A 16,977-nucleotide genomic window follows, 5' to 3' on the forward strand; every position below is an offset into this window, starting at 1 on the left:
CAGTGCATTACGAATGCTGGCTCCTCCCATGACCAAAGGGCTTGGATTTGGTCGTTTCTGAGATGGGTGTCCTCGGGTTCCATTATCGCCGAAAATCGGGGACGACCATCTCTAAGGTCGACCTAAATGTGGCAATTTGGGTGTCCCTGACCATATTATCGAAACTAACGATGGCCACACATCTTGTTTCGATAATATGGGTTTCCCCGCCCCTGACGTCCTGTGAGGGCACCCTCAGGAAAACTTGGGCGCCCCGTTCGATTATGTCCCTCTATATGGCCTATCCAGTCTGCCCATTCATGCCATCTACTCTCTCTATCACTCCCTTAGAGATCTTGTGTACTTGTCCCAAGCTCTCTTGAATTCAGATACTGTTTTCATCTCCACCACTTTTTCTGGAGGCCGTTCCTATGCCCGCTTATTCCAGAGCTTCCTTTCAAATGATAGACTCGCCCCTTATGCATTTATGCCACTTAGGTATTTAAATGTCTCTATCATATCTCCCTTTTCCTGCCTTTCTTCCAAAATAATTCAATCACATAGCATGCCCAGCGCCTACCCTCTTAACAATGTAACATCTTTTCTAATGTCAGTCAATATCATTATATATATCAACAGTCTTTTCTTCATTCAATCTTTTTTAGCTGTTCTTCTTTTTGTTGTATATTTTTTTAGTGCTTTACCTAAATAGATGTCAATTTATAACTACCGACCTCAGCAGCACAATGAGTGCAGCGGTGATTCATATGTCAAGAGACTCGAATGCTCTCAACTCTTGACACACCATTGGCTCTTCATGGGTCCTCTAAATAATTGCAAACATTTTTTACTCTTTCGTTCATACCAACATCTTATATAATTTTGTTCTTTCATTAATTTAGTTATTTGTTCCGACCAACAGCTTATATGATTTAGAACTTAGCTTTTTTTTTTATTATTTCTTTATTCATATATTTCCATATATCATCACAATACGTGAATATGCAATCGGCATTTATACAAAAGGCAAAAATAAAAGGAAATATCATTAACAGCCTTTCTGTCCACAAGTTTAGGAAATTTGGAATCCAAGAATTTAGAATTTAAAGTAAAACATACAGCAATAATTATGGACTAGTGGTTGCAACCTCTGGTTCAGACCCCAGCCTGCATTGAGGGAGGGCACACAACATTCAATTCCACTCTAGCATCTAGAAATTGTTTTAACTGTTTTGGGTCTACAAATTGAAACTGTTTACCCTCAAGCATTACATTACAATAACAAGGAAAACGTAATATAAAAGTTGCTCCCAGTGCCACCACCCTAGGGCGGAGTTCCAGAAAGGCCCTCCGTCTCGTCTGTGTAGGCCTTGAGAGATCAGGAAAAATACGAATTTTTGAGCCCAAAAACAGATTTTCTAAGTGTCTCAAGGAAAGCCTTAATATGGCATTCCTGTCAGGCTCCAGCACAAAAGTAACAAGCAGAGTCAACCTCTGAGTAATTATCTCCAAAGAATATAATTTTGCTCTTTCATTAATTTAGTTATTTGTTCCTATCAACAGCTTATATGATTTAGAACTTAGCATTTAGTGTTTGGCAATATCTTCAGGACCTCTGGCATGGCAGTAATCTTCAGGACCTCTGGCCAGAGGTCCTGAAGATTACTGCCAAACACTAAAAGCTAAGTTCTAAATCATATAAGCTGTTGATAGGAACAAATAACTAAATTAATGAAAGAGCAAAATTATATAAGATGTTGGTATAAACGAAAGAGTAAAAAATGTTTGCAATTATTTAGAGGACCCATGAAGAGCCAATGGCGTGTCAAGAGTTGAGAGCATTCAAGTCTCTTGACATATGAATCACCGCTGCACTCATTGTGCTGCTGAGGTCAGTAGTTATAAATTGAAATCTATTTAGGTAAAGCACTAAAAAAATATACAACAAAAAGAAGAACAGCTAAAAAAGATTGAATGAAGAAAAGACTGTTGATATATATAATGATATTGACTGACATTAGAAAAGATGTTACATTGTTAAGAGGGTAGGCGCTGGGCATGCTATGTGATTGAATTAGATGGTTTAATATGGCCCCCACGGAATGAAACATGAATTGAATTGTATTGGGTCTTTATCTTGGATTTCTTCCAAAGTATACATATTGAGATCTTTAAGTCTGTCCCCATACACTTTATGACGAAGACCAGTGACCATTTTAGTTGTTGCCCTCTGAACCAACTCCATCCTGTTTACGTTTTTTTGGAGGTGCGATCTCCAGAATTGTACACAATATTCTTAAATAAGGTCTCACCAGAGTCTTACACAGAGACATCATCACCTCCTCTTTCCTACTGGCCATTGCTCTCCCTATGCACCCAAGCATCCTTCTAGTTTTCACCATCACCTGTTTGGCCACCTTAAGATCATCATCACATAGAATCAAACCCAAGTCTTGCTCCTCCTTCGTGCACAAAGGTTTTTCACCCCCTAAACTGTACTGTTCCCTCGGATGGAATGGCCTCCCAGTGGAAGTGATGGAGATGAAAACGATATCTGAATTCAAGAGAATTTGGGACAAGTACATAGGATCTTTAGGGGAGTGATAGGGAGAATAGATGGCATAAACAGGCAGACTGGATAGGCCATATGGTCTTTACCTGCCTACATTTTTCTATGTTCCTATTTATTAGGACCTGAATGTGGTCAAGTATTTCCCTAACGTTTTCTCCATGTAGACTTCTAGCTCATGGGATACTTTAATTAATCTAAGGCTCATTTGAATGAGAATCTGCCCTAATAAAATTTTACTAATGTGTATTTCATAGGTACAGCTTTAGATATATCAGTTTGGGAAAGGCATGAGTTAAATTTACAATCCAAAAAACTGTTGCAAAAGAGATTTCCACCAAGTATTAAGCCAAGGGGCATGAAGACTTTTGTTTCCTATTTTCAATTACTTTTTAAATATTTATATAACCGTTCTTTCATGTTGAAAATGTAGTGTATGTTGTGTAGATTAGTGAAGCAAACTCTTACTTTCATGCAGTTTAAATTATATATTTTTTTTTGGGGGGGAGGCTTTTACTAAGCTGTTGTAAGCACTAACGCAGGTTAAATACGCCTACCGTGGGGCGTGCTAAGGCATCCAATGGTAGTTTTGGCCTGAATGTATGCTTCCCACATGCTAAAAAAATCATTTTTATTTTTTAGGGCATGTTCGGGGTGGAGTGTGAGCATGTTCAGCACTAATCGGTTTGCACATGGGCATTGCCGTGCGCTAACCCATTAGTGTGGGATTAGCGCGTGAGCCCTTACCGCCTACAAAATAAGTGTAGTTAAGGGCTCACATGCTAATGGCCATGTGCTAATGGAAAAATTACCATGTGGCTATTATTGCCGATATACAAAAATCGACTATTTTACCCACACATTAAAAGGTGGCCTCAGTATGCAGGAAACCCACACGCTAGTAATAGTGCAAGACACCTTTTAATGCAACTTAGTAAAAGAGCTTAATGTGTAAAATATTCCAAGGTGTGAAACCTTTTATAAGTCACTGTATACATACACATATATGAGAGGGAGTACATAAAGAGAAGCAATTATTGCATTATAACTGTTAAAAATCCCTTTATTTATTGACTCTCATGTGCATATTGTGACAAAGCTAGCACTCGGGGCCCCACAGAGAAGCAGCTAATGCCTGAACTACGGTTCCCAGAAGCCCTTGCAAGGAGGAGAGAGGAGAATAGCTCCAAAGGGTGGAACGGATTTCTAACCCCAGCAGGGGGAGCAGTGGCTCAGTGCTAGGGGAGCCAGTTACTCCCTTCCCCACTAGAGGGAGAAGGGGAGGTGAAGCTCAGTCCCTTAGCTGCATTGCCGGTATATAATTCCCTCCAGCTGTGTGAGAGAGAGAGATTTCTGGGTGGCTCCCAGCCACCAGGAAGGAGAGGAAACTGATGGAGAGAGAAGCTGCCATGGAGTAGGTGGAGGACGGGAAGGGCCTGCCACTGGAGCTTCCCTTGGGGGGAAGAGTAAGCTGCCATGGAGTGTGAGAATGTAAAGGTAGCCCTGTCCAGCACATGAAGGCAGTGTGAGAGGCCACAGGGGTGTGGTGCTGTGAGGTAGGAGGAAAGCTGCCAGCCCTGTTTGGTACAGGTACAGATCCTCCTGGGTGCGGTGAAGAGGACAGGGGCATTAAGTAGTGGTTTCCTTTGAAGAGACTGTTTGTGAAAGGGTTGAATTATTGGGATGTATAGAACAGCAGGCTGAACTTTGACTGAGCCCTTCTGAGGGAGAGGGGAGGTAGTGCAAAGGAAGCGGGCCTGAACTGTTAAGGAACTGAATGTTGGCTGGCGTTTTGAACCCGGCCTGAACCCTGTTTGTGAACTGCATTTCAATTTTGAGAGTGGAACTGAATTGAGAATAAAGCACTTTGGTCTTAAGTCCGTATGCAGTCTGGTTCTTTGCTGGAACCTGTGAACCTAACAGGGCAGCTGGCCCCAATCCAGAGCAGAGGAAGCGGGACCCCTTTACAATATGTGTATATAGAGATAGTCAAAACCACTTCTCCAGATAGCAGGTATCCAGTAGCACAGTAGCCCTAATTATATAATTGTACACACACATTTGCACTCATTATGGACAAACCTTAAGAATGGGGTCACTATCTATAGCCCCACCCCTACAGAAGCCACACCCACAGTAACCACATCCCTTTTACCAGCCATGGAGCATATAAAAAGGCATCATTGAAAATATTACACCATTGCAGGAGAAGAAAAATAACTTGTGATTTTTTTTCATTACAAATAATTTCTGTAAGCTATTACAGCTCCAATATACCAAAAATGACACAAACCAAATTAGCACACAGACCAGGAATTAGGAGAACAGTCTTGCCAAATCTGAAACACAATATGTTATCAAAATTTCAGAACCTAACAAATATCCTTATTCAGACACTTGGCCTTGCAGTCACACATGCAGAACAGAGATAGCCACTCTTCAAATACAGGCAACAATTAACCTGAAATCCCAAGAAACCAGACTCTACATGCAGCATAGTACCATAAAAACAGAAAGAAACATAGTGCAAAATAAGACAGCAGATGTCAATTCTCAAATTGGACATATTCCAAACACTAAAATTAAAATAAAATAATTTTTTTTTCTATCTTTGTTGTCCGGTGTCTTTGTTTTTCTGATCATGTTGGTCCCAGTTCTGCTGTTCTCCTAACTCCATTTTCAGGGTCTCCTATCCATTTATTTCTTTACTCTCCTCCTTTCTTCTTCACTTCTTGCCCTACATCCATAAATAAAAGCTGGGTCCTCCGCAGACTTGACTGGAGGAGGTATAGAGTGGATCCAGCTTTTGCAGTGGGAGCGAAATGGGATCAGCCCCATAGTGACGCCAATGGAGACAGATAAAAAAGGTGCCGGTATGCCATACCAGTGTGTACTGGCACAAAGAGAGCCCTGATTCCACCACTTAGCAACTTGGTATCTAAAGTCTGCAGAGTGAACTGACATATAGCGCACTCTCTTGCAAGCTGGAAGATGAAGTCTAAGGTAGTCCCTAGAACCAGATGTTATATGGTGTAGGGGAACAGTTGTTAAGGGCTGCGTATAATCTGGTGTCATGCCATATAATATTTGAAAGACAAAAACACATAATTTACAAATAATTCTGGCTTTAATGGACAGCCAGTGCAGCTTGCATAATAATGGAGCAGCTCTATCAAAACACAATACCTTGAGGACAAGCCTAACTGCTGTGTTTGTGCTAATTGGCACTTACTCCCAATAATAACCTGTATTTTAGACTTGATTGGTGCTAACTGGCACTAATTTCCAGTTGCCCCTGTAACACTAGTGCACAACTGCTAGGAGGCAGTAGTGGTGGGAGGGGCATGGAATTCATTCACAGTTAGCAGCCTGCATTTTAACACCTAACGTCAGATGACCTTAAGAGAATTATCCCCTATCTGGAGCAGTCCATGGGCAGAGCAAGGGAGGAATGGCAACTTATCTGGATACTCAGTGCCACTATCTGGATATGCCAAAGATCACCTGCTCTACCTAGATATTCGGCACCAGCCACTATCCATAAATGGATTATTTTTAGCTGCTATTTAAACAAAAATGCTGACTATATATATTGTCATCTATCTGTTTTTTTAGATCTGTGTATAAAGGGAGAAATGCATTTAGTAGATTTTTGTTTTTATTTAGCTCATGACTTTTCAGTAGTGGTTCAAGGTGAGTTACATTCCATCCATACATTAGGCATTTCGCTTTCCACTGAGGGCTTACAATCTGAAGGTTTTACTAAGAAGCGGTAAGCCCACCATGGGCTTACCGCATGCTTACCTGGAGCTACCGCCGGCCCAACGTGGGCACCAGCGGTAGTTCCACCCCCAGCGCATGGCATTTCTGGTGCTAGCGGAAATATTTAAAACATATTTCCACAGAATGTTACCTGGTGGTAATCGGGCAGCGCCATGTACTACCCGGTTACGGGAGCCCTTACTTGCCACCTCAATGAGTGGCAGTAAGTGATCCCCTCCCCCCCCCTCACATGGCCACATGATAAGAGCAATCTTACCACGTGGCCTTGCCTTTTTTCGGCCTTTTTACCTGCTGTGTTAAAAGGGCCTCAGCTGCTAGCGTAGGGCCCTTTTTACCACAGCTTAGTAAAAGGTCCCCTAAGATTGCACCAGAAGCAATGGAGGGCTAAGTGACTTACCCAAGAACCCGTGGCACAGCAGAGAGATTTGAATCCTAGTTTCTCTGCCCACTGCACTAACCATTAGGCTATTCCTCCACTCCACAATCTGTAGCAAGTTCTACAATATTTCTCGGTATCTGTACAATGTCCAGGAAAAATGGGACCCCTTACATAGTTTAAAAATACTTTGCAATTATTTAAACATGTAGTATTTGAAAATACATTAGTACAATGGGGTTTTTTCCTTAGTTAATCCATAATTTGTGTTCGAAGTGTCCTCCTTCAACATTGACACATTCACGAAGTCTTCAACGCCACTGAGCTGTCGGCTGAATGAATTCTGGAGTTTCATTAAAGAGCTCAACTGTTTTGTGAGCTCCATGCACTGCAGCTCCATCCTGTTGAAAAATAAAGTACTCAGAAATGTCTCGAATTTCAGGCAGAGGTTTCTGCTGTAGTAGGATGTTTTTGCGTTATGTGGAAAAATGTTGGGGTCCTGTTTTTCCGGACGCTGTGTATAATTACTCATTGTACAACAATTTCTACTGAAGATTTTCTCTTACATACGGGTATGTTATTATATTATTACAAGGGTCTTCCTTCTGATCAAGCCCACACCTAACCCTTGTTCCATAAATCAATAAGAAATTGTCCAGGCTCTTAATTAACCATTTTACGTAACTCAGTCATATAGCCAAGACAGTATACTATTTGTAAGCCAAGAGAAACATTACCAGAAACACTTTGGAATACAGATCAGGGGCATAGCTGCTATGGGGCCAAGGGGGCCTGGGCTCCCATAGATTTAGCCCTAGACCCCCCTGCCGGTGACCCTCTCAACCCCCCCCCCTCCTGCCGCCATCCCGCTGCCTGCTACCTTTGCTTCATTCTGAGAAACCAAACGAAGGAAGAAAACTTCGGCTGGCGGGGGTTGGGGTCCCCCGTCAGCAAAGGTAGGCAACAGCAGGCGGGGGGGTCGAGAGGATCGTCAGCAGGGGAGGGTCAAAGTTGTTGGAGGTGTTGGCAATGGCGGGGGGTGTCGACGGTGGGGGGGGGGGCTAAAATGTGCCCCCTCACCTCGGCTCTGGACCCCCCTACTGCTGAAGTCTGGCTACGCCCCTGATACAGATGAGTGTGATCCATTTTCTCTTTGCACATTTCAGTATTCCTTCATATCGGTGAGCTTTTTGCTTCGAAGTTCAAAACAAATGTTAGTACGCTAATATAATGCTATAGTGAAATGCACCTCTGGGGGTTCCCATTTAATCCTTTATAACAGCAACTGACTGCCAGACAATCAAGAAGACGCTCTTCTCTATTAAAAAAAACAAAAATGGCTTGTAAATTTCCAAATGTGCTCATTGTGGTCATTCTACTTCTTCGCCAAGCTGGTTTGTGATTGTCATTTTCCTTGTCAGCAATTGGCACAGACAGAATGATGCCCAAGCCCTTCGGGGCCGGTGCCATGTTATTAGGCACTTTGGCAAACCTTCAGCCTTGTGCCCCTTTCAATGAACTTTTAGGTCCATTGCCATCCTGCCCCCCATCGTGATTAATCTATCACCATCCCTCTCGGAATAATCTATGTAAATGGGCTATCTGAAAACTGCCCACCACCCTCCTCGCTTGTAAAAAAATACCTGCTGTTATTTCTTTGGGTTTGTGTGGCTGTCAGAAGTTGTTGTTTTGCTCTGATTACTGCTGCCTTGGATTCCTCCTCTCCCTTCCTGAAGCTGCTATCCAAAGCAATGATCTAGTCCTGCCTAATGCTTGGACAGGCCCTGGCCGCCACTTAAGGGTGTCCAAACTGACTGAAGCATGGTGTAAGGCTGGATTGATGGTCGCAGCCTCTCTTAAATGTGTTCCCTATGCTACACAAAGAATGTATAAAATGGTACCCAGAGCTCTGTTTAATAGAGATTTTGTTCCATGAACACAGAAATGGGGAATAATCCTTGATTTTAATGTCCTAATTTAAACCTTTCTCCCTATAGACACAGACTGGGATAAAGCCATCATTGTGGAATGTTTATTATTATCTGTAATCTGTGAAGGTGAAAGAGCTTTACTCAGCTGGTTTTGTGTTCTAAGCAGTGTTATTACATCTACTTTTCACCACTGACCTATATTCTGGCATAAAAACAAACCTTTTTCTTATTATTATTGTTATTATAGTCAGCATATTACAATTACTGGAACTAGTTTGTATGTGGAGGGTGATTTTTTAAAGATATTTACCTTCCTAAGGGGCCCTTTTACTAAGCTGCACTAAAAAGCGGCCTGCGGTATCGGTAGTGTGGGGCTTTCTGGCCCACTGAGGCCACTTTTAGTGCAGCTGTAAAATGGCTGCGTTTCCCAAATCTTCAATTAATGGCCATGCGCTAATTTCCCAATTAGCGCATGGCCATTAGTGCATGAGCCCTTACCGACAGCCTATTTACTAGCTGGTAAGGGCTCTCCCTCTAACCACGTACTAATCAGCTTTATGACGAAGACCAGTGACCATTTTAGTAGCCGACTCCATCCTGTTTACGGTTTTTTGGAGGTGCGATCTCCAGAATTGTACACAATATTCTTAAATAAGTGATGCAGCTGCACTAACCAATTAGCACTGGGCATGCCTACTCTCCACCCCCAAACACACCCCCAGCGCTAAAAAATATTTTCTATATTTTAGCATGTGGCTAACACATGCCACTACTAACTACTTATCATTTCTATAGTGTTCAGATTAACAGATATCAGTAATCAGTAAAATAATCGATAAGCAAATTAGAGACACAGCAAGGAGGTCTAAGAGCAGATCAACTTAAAACCTGTGGACTGTGTTTCCTGTAAAATCTATCTGTAGAATCTATCCAAAAGCTGTACCCAAAAAAAACCAAACAAATAAAGCACCAGAAATACCCAAGAACCAAACAGTACCCAAAAACAATTACTGCCAAGCATAGGAGCCAACTTTTCAAAATTATTGGGGGTGCTAAGCCTAATGGAAATAACCCCTCCCTGGACACATACAAGGAATTTTCTCAAAATTGGGGGTGCTTAAGCACCCACAGAGTCGGCTCCTATGCTGCCAAGGCAGACTTATCTGAGATCCATCAGCAATGTGGGCAGCATTCAAACACAAAATGAATGCAGGATGCCTGATCGCTCCCCATGATAGTGGATTTTAACCTGTGGTAAACACGCATTAGTGCTTATCGCAGCTTACCAAAAAGCCCCCTAAATCAACAGTCTGAACATTTCTAGCTACCCTGTGGGTAAAAGCATGTGTTTTGTCCCTTCATAAAAAGTTACGGCACATCTTGTCAGAAATACTCCTCATTGTACTGGTCCTGCTTTCAAGGAGAACATCCCCTCCCTCGTTGGTTCTGTAATATTTAGCGTCCTCCTTGTACCCTCCCTGGTTGGTTCTTTAGTATTTGGTGTCCTCCTTGTACCCCTTACCCCATGCAGCCTATCCAGGATATACCAAGGATATACACCAGCTGCTAGCCATAAAGTATAACTGCCCACAATGCACCACTGTCTAGCTAAAGCAGTTTCTGTCTGCATAATGCTCCATCATTTAGATAGATGAGCATACAAAATCCCCCCACCCCGTTTATGTCCAGTATCCCTGTCTTCCTATGTCAAACAACTAAACTGTTGCTTAAGCTTCTGGCCTCTCCTGCATAGCCTGCTACAAAGACCCAACTATGTGGAACACTGTTTTGGTTGGAGGGGCCAAGCAAAACAATCTTTTAGTTGTTCATAATGTTTTGGCAAAATATTGGTGGGGCCATGGCTCCTGTGGCCTACCCTATTATTATTATTTATTTAGATTTTGCTCACACCTTTTTTAGTAGTAGCTCAAGATGAGTTACATTCAGGTACACTGGATATTCCACGGCCTATGCGAGCGCCTATGTTTCTGTCAGGATTTCTAATTATTACTGTACTAACAGCTTGTCAGGCAGACCCAAGTAATATTTTAATTCTAGGTCCCTTGTGTAAACTGCCAGAAAGACCCAGTTATGTGAGTAAGTTACCAAAGCTGCCTGCCTGAAAAATCCAGCTGTTAGTTTAGAACTATAACTGCAGCCTCTGTGTTCAATTCTGGTCACCGCACCTCAAAAAAGATATAGTGGGATTAGAAAAGGTGCAGAGAAGGGCGACTTCACTATGAGGAAAGGCTAAAGCAGCTAGGGCTCTACAGCTTGGTGAAAAGACGGCTGAGGGGAGATATGATAGAGGTCTATAAAATAATGAGTGGAGTGGAAAGGGTACATGTGAAGCATCTGTTTACGCTTTCTAAAAATACTAGGACTAATGGGCATTCGATGAAGCTACAGAGTAGTAAATTTAAAACGAATTGGAGAAAATGTTTCTTCACTCAACATGTAATTCAACTCTGGAATTCGTTGCCAGAGAATGTGGTAAAGGCAGTTAGCTTGGCAGGGTTTAAAAAAGGTTTGGATGGCTTCCTAAAAGAAAAGTCCATAGACCATTATTAAAATTGACTTGGGAAAACTCCACTGCTTATTTCTGGGATAAGCAGCATAAAATGCTCTTCAGCTTGGAGAAAAGGCGGCCTAGGGGAGATATGATAGAGGTCTATAAGATAATGAGTGGAATGGAATGGGTTGATGTGAAGTGTCTGTTTACGCTTTCCAAAAATACTAGGACAATACTAGGACAAGGGGGCATGCAATGAAGCTGCAGTGTGGTAAATTTAAAACGAATCGGGGGAAATTTTTCTTTACTCAACGCGTAGTTACTCTGGAATTCGCTGCTGGAAAAGGTGGTTAAGGCGGTTAACTTAGCAGACTTCAAAAAAGGGTTGGATGGCTTCCTAGAGGAAAAAGCCATAGAATGTTATTGAATGGACGAGGGAATAATACAGTATTTCTATGATGGGCGGGACAAATTGCTTGTTCTTTTGGCCGCTGTCAGTGATGGGGTGCTGGGCTCGATGGACCTTTGGTCTGTCCCAGCATGGCAATGCTTATGTACGTATGTACCTATGTACTTTTTTGGGATCTTGCCAGGTATTTGTGACCTGAATTGACCACTGTTGGAAACAGGATGCTGGGCTTGATGGACCTTTGGTCTGTCCCAGTATGGCAATACTTATGTACTTATGTCTATGTCCCATGCTCATCTCCCTAAACAACTTTTGATAGTTTCCAAGGTTTAAATATCTTCAGCTCTGAGGAACAGCCAGCAGGTATGTAAGCTGGCTTAGGTAGTCCCACTGTTAGACAAATTTCATTGCACCCAAGGTGGCTCTGATGGTGTGCCTTATTGACACTTAAAAGGCACAACTCCAGATGAGAAATGAAGGGGGCCCTTTTACCAAGAAGCGGTAAGCCCACTGCGGGTTTGCCACATGCCAGTGCGGAAGTACTGCTGGGCTACTGCAGGAGCCTGGCAGTAGTTCTCACCCCTAGTGCACGAAATTTCCAGTGCTACAAAAATATGTCCTATTCTTGTAGCAACGGAACTTAACTGGCGGTAATCATTCAGTGCCACGCGCTACCTGGTTACTAGTGGGTTAGTGCGGGAGTAAGTACATAAGTACTGCCATACTGGGAAAAGACCAAGGGTCCATCAAGCCCAGGATCCTGTCTCTGACAGCGGCCAATCCAGGCTTCAAGAACCCGGCAACCCCCCCCCCCCCCCCAAAAAAAAATAAAATTAATAATGTTCAATGGACTTTTCCCTCAGGAATCTGTCCAAACCCCCTTTAAATTCCGTAAGGCCAGCTGCTGTCACTACATTCTCCGGCAACGAGTTCCAGAGTCTAACTACATGCTGAGTAAAGAAAACCTCTCTCCTATTTGTTTTAAATCTATCATATTCTAGCTTCATCTTGTGTCCCCTGGTTTTGTTGTTGTTTGAAAGTGTAAACAAACGCTTCACATCTGTCCGCTCTACTCCGCTCATTATCTTGTAGACTTCTATCATATCACCCCTCAGCCTCCTTTTCTCCAAGCTGAAGAGCCCTAACCTTCTCAGTCTTTCCTCATAGGGAAGTCGTTCCATTCCCTTTATCATTTTCATCGCCCTTCTCTGCACCTTTTCTAATTCCTTTATATCTTTTTTGAGATGCGGTGACCAGAATTGGACACAATACTCGAGGTAGTTCACTTACCGCATGGGCATTTCTTTTCCCCAAAAATGGACAGCCTTTTACCCACTGCAGTTAAAGGGGGCCTCGGCGCATATGCATTGATGCTAGCGTAGGCCCCCCTTTACTGCACCTTAGTAAAAGGACCCCTAAGATGAATTCAGAAGTGCATTAAGGGCTTCTTTTACAAAGCCGTGCTAGCGATTCCTGTGTAGCAAACGAGAGGAAGCCCATTCAATTCCTGTGGGCTTCCTCTCATTCACTGCACCAGGGCATTGCTAGCACAGTCTAGTAAAAGAGGCCCAAGACCTTGTGGGTCCTCCAGTCACCAGGATTTGGGAAGCTTTTCTTTGTAGCATGCGTGGATATGTACAGGGCCGCCGAGAGACTGGGCCAGCCCCCCCCCCAGGTCGCCACCGCCGCTCCCCCCTCCACCCCCCTCCCCGAGGTCACCGCCGCCCTCCCCCTGCCCCCCTCTTGGCGGCTATGGATATGTATAAAACTATGGTATCATACTGGAACACCGTTTTTATTATATTCCAATTACAAATCTGCAATAATATTATATTTTTGCAAATAACATAAGAATAAAAGTCTCACATATTCACTTTTTGACATTTTGTGGCAATACATTTCTTTATCAATAAAAATCTCTTTTCTATATAAAATAAAAACGTAACCATAATGGACAAGTTGTTATGTTATTGTTTGTATAAGATAGTGTATATATACAGCATTACTCTGTCTTATACAATGCATAAAACATGGGTAACGAAAGCTAATATTGTCGAGAGGACAGGAACTCAAAGAGAGGGTCTGCTGCAGCAGGACACAAAAAATGCAGCACGTAGCCTCCGAGCCCAAGGGCACTGATGCATGGGTTTCTTAGGTTCTATGCTGAATTTATTATTTTTTGTCTTTAATAATACTGCCTATATAAGGGAGGGGGGCCTAGCCACATGTGTCTTCTGGATAACCCCGCACTACATCCATTGATCCCCAATACCCTCCAACCTGGTACCTCCAGTCGACACTTTGTGATACCTAGGACTTCCTACCAGGATTTCATGTTCAAATTACTCAAGCAAAGAAACGATCTGCTTCCTGTATCGGCGAAATAAAAACAAACACACACACACATACTTTCTTTAAAATATTTCTTTGGCCTGCTGATTTCATCATTTAAATAGGAATATTTGTTTCACTTTTTAAATCGTATGTTGCATGCTACGTTTGAGCTGTTTTACTTGCCACATGGTTAAGCAAGCAGCACCAGGAACCCAGACCTGCTGATGTCACGTTGGCTATCATACAAAAAGAGCCAGTGAGTGTATGTGAATCTGTGCATAAGAGGTTTATTGGCACTGATTACACTTGCCTTTCACGGGATGCCGAACAAAGTGGTTTACATCAAATCAAAGCAGAGAGATGTGGTAGCCGTGTTAGTCCACTTTTAGAATAAAACAACATAAAACATAGAAAAGAAAATGAGACGATACCTTTTTTATTGGACATAACTTAATACATTTTTTTATTAGCTTTCCAATAAAAAAGGTATCATCTTATTTTCTTTTCTAGTTTGTTTTATTTCTATTGATTACCCATAAAATCAAAAGACGGAAAGAGGAGAGCTAGCCCATCCCCACCCCCCAAAAAAAGTGGGGAAGGGGGAGAAATAAGACAATGCACCAAGACGGTCAGGGAAGTAGTGCAAGTAGCAGGCATAGAAAGGACCAGGCACTAGGTCCTACCCTACCAGCTCCGTGTCCCTCCGCAGCAGGGGCATAGCTAGGTGGGGCCACGGGGGCATGGGCCTTCGCTGATTTAGCTCTGGCCCCCCTGCTTTCACCCTCCCCCGCCACATTCGACCTCCTCTCCCGCCGCCGCCAACCCTCCCCCGCTGCCGTCAGGTACCTTTGCTGGCGGAGGTCCCCAACCCCCGCCAGCTGAAGTCCTCTTCAGTGCCGGTCTCCGGCGCATTGCTGATCTGGATTCTGTTTCTGTGAGTCCTGACGTCCTGCAAGGGGACTTTGGCTGGCGGGGGCAGCGGGAGAGGGGTCGAAAGGGATGGGGAGGGGTGGCAGTGCCAGGGGGGGGGGGGTCAAAAGTGGTGGGTGGGGTCGGTGGCGCCGGGGGGGATGGACTAAAATGTGCCCCCTCACCTCGGGCTCTGGACCCCCTCCCACTGAAGTCTGGCTACGCCGCTGCTCCGCAGGCCCGTATAAAAAGGCTGAAGTGAATCGCAGTGGGCAAGTGAAGCAGTGACTAGGTAGGTAAGTGTAAAAAGGCAGCTTCTGGTCCCACTGGGCAGCTCATAGGTGACTGGTGGACTGGATGCTGCCTCCTGCAGCCACACCAGGGCTCCGATTCCTGGCTGCCTCTGGTGCTGTGAAGCGACCGGAGTCCGTCTTGACCTGAAATATCTTCAGGTAAAACGCCCTGAAAGAGGGGCTGGAAACGTAATAAACCAGAGGATCCAGCACACTGTTGATGTACGTGAAGTTGACGGTGATATAAAAAGCGGTGTCAGCGGACTGCAGAGCTTTGCAGCTGCTGGTGCGGCCGGACAGCCGGAGGATGTGCAAGCGGGCAGCCACGCTGGGCAGGAAGCACATGATGAACACCACGGCCACCACCGTGACAAAGCGGACAGCCGTCTGCATCTTGGCTCGCTTGTCCAGCTGCCTCTGCCTCAGCCTCCAGATGATCTTGTAGGAGCAGTACAGAACGATCCCCAGGGGAAGGAAAAACTCCAGCAGGAAGAGGATGTCGTGCCACACCACTACTTGTGAGCAGACAGTGAAACTGTCACAGTGCACCGATCCCGCGCTGTCCGGGGTCAGGTGGGAGCTGGGCAGCAGGTATGAGGTCCCCGCTATGGCGAGGAGCCAGATCAGGCAGGCCACGCCGGCTGCAGCCTTGTTGGATATGGAGTTCAGCTTATGGTGAGGGTGCACGACCCTGAAATAGCGATCCACAGCCACCAGGGTGAGGAAGAAAATGCTGCCCGCGCGGTTCATAGCCAGCATGAAGAGTACCAGCCTGCAGGGCAGATCCCCGTACAGCCAGTTGCTTCTCCGCAGGTAGTAATCGGTGCGCAGGGGCAGGCAGATGATCAGGAGAAAATCAGCTACGGCCAGGTTGAACAGATACACGGTGCTGGACTTCCAGGACTTGATGTGAAAGCCGAAACCCCACAGGGCGATGCCGTTCCCCAGGGAGCCCAGCACGAACTCCACGATCAGGAAGGGAGGCAGGAAATAAGACAGGAGGGCTCCTTCAAACACGCAGCACGATCCGTTGCTCATGGTTTTTTTGGGGGGGTTTGCAAAGGGACCGAAAAGAGCCTCAGAAGAACTGAAATGTAAACGCCGAAAGTGACCGAACAGCCTCCCGCGCCGAGACTCCAATGTCCCTGCAGTTGGGATGCTCGACTCAGCTGAACTCAAGAAAGGCAGTCCACACACCAAACCGTGTGTGTGTGCTCAGGAAGAAACCACCTTAGATTCGGAAGAGTGACTGAAAGAAGAACAACCAAAAAAGCCAGGCAAAGTGAGGGAGTGTGACTGCAGCCCACATGATCAAAATAAAGCCTATTTACGGCAGGGGTTCGTTTTAAAGTTCACGGCCACACGAAGTACACCGCAAAAAAAAAAAAAAACATTTCAAGTCTGTCTCTGTTAAATGCACTTTATGAGACGACTCACTTTCTTTCATCTCTTCTAGGTTGAAAAAAATGTGCCATCTTCAGAGGAAAAATCGCATTGCTTGAAATCTCAGCCAGCCTACACATTACACTTCTGGTCACACCTATAGAGGTGCTGGTGTATTTAACCATTCGTTTTAAGTGCTCTTATAAGCATGTGTTTTATAGATCAGATTTTTTTTCATTCAAAATACTGGTATCTCAAATTATTTTAAATAATTCATAAATTTATTGCCGTGCTTAGATCCTGTGGGAAAAAAAACTCACTTTTTTTTTTTTTACAAACCGAAATGATCGCATTCCTCTAGTTCTGCCCCGGATCCAGGATCTGCTTGGACACCACTACATTCATCGTGCCAAAGACAGACCAATTCTTTGTTATAGTCTCTGTGCACAACACCCTCTCCCCGACCCCACCGGCAAAACTGAGATCCTCAGGCATCAAC

General features: G+C 44.2%; 1 protein-coding gene across 1 annotated transcript; it reads right to left on the reverse strand.

The window, feature by feature from the left end:
* Positions 1 to 15,021: 15,021 nt before the first annotated feature.
* HCAR1 (hydroxycarboxylic acid receptor 1) lies at positions 15,022 to 16,133 on the reverse strand. Its single transcript, XM_030219317.1, has one exon. The coding sequence runs from the start codon at positions 16,131 to 16,133 to the stop codon at positions 15,138 to 15,140; it is 996 nt and encodes a 331-aa protein (XP_030075177.1). The 3' UTR covers positions 15,022 to 15,137.
* Positions 16,134 to 16,977: the final 844 nt, after the last annotated feature.

Source organism: Microcaecilia unicolor, chromosome 11, assembly GCF_901765095.1.
Source record: "Microcaecilia unicolor chromosome 11, aMicUni1.1, whole genome shotgun sequence".
Lineage (NCBI taxonomy): Eukaryota > Metazoa > Chordata > Amphibia > Gymnophiona > Siphonopidae > Microcaecilia > Microcaecilia unicolor.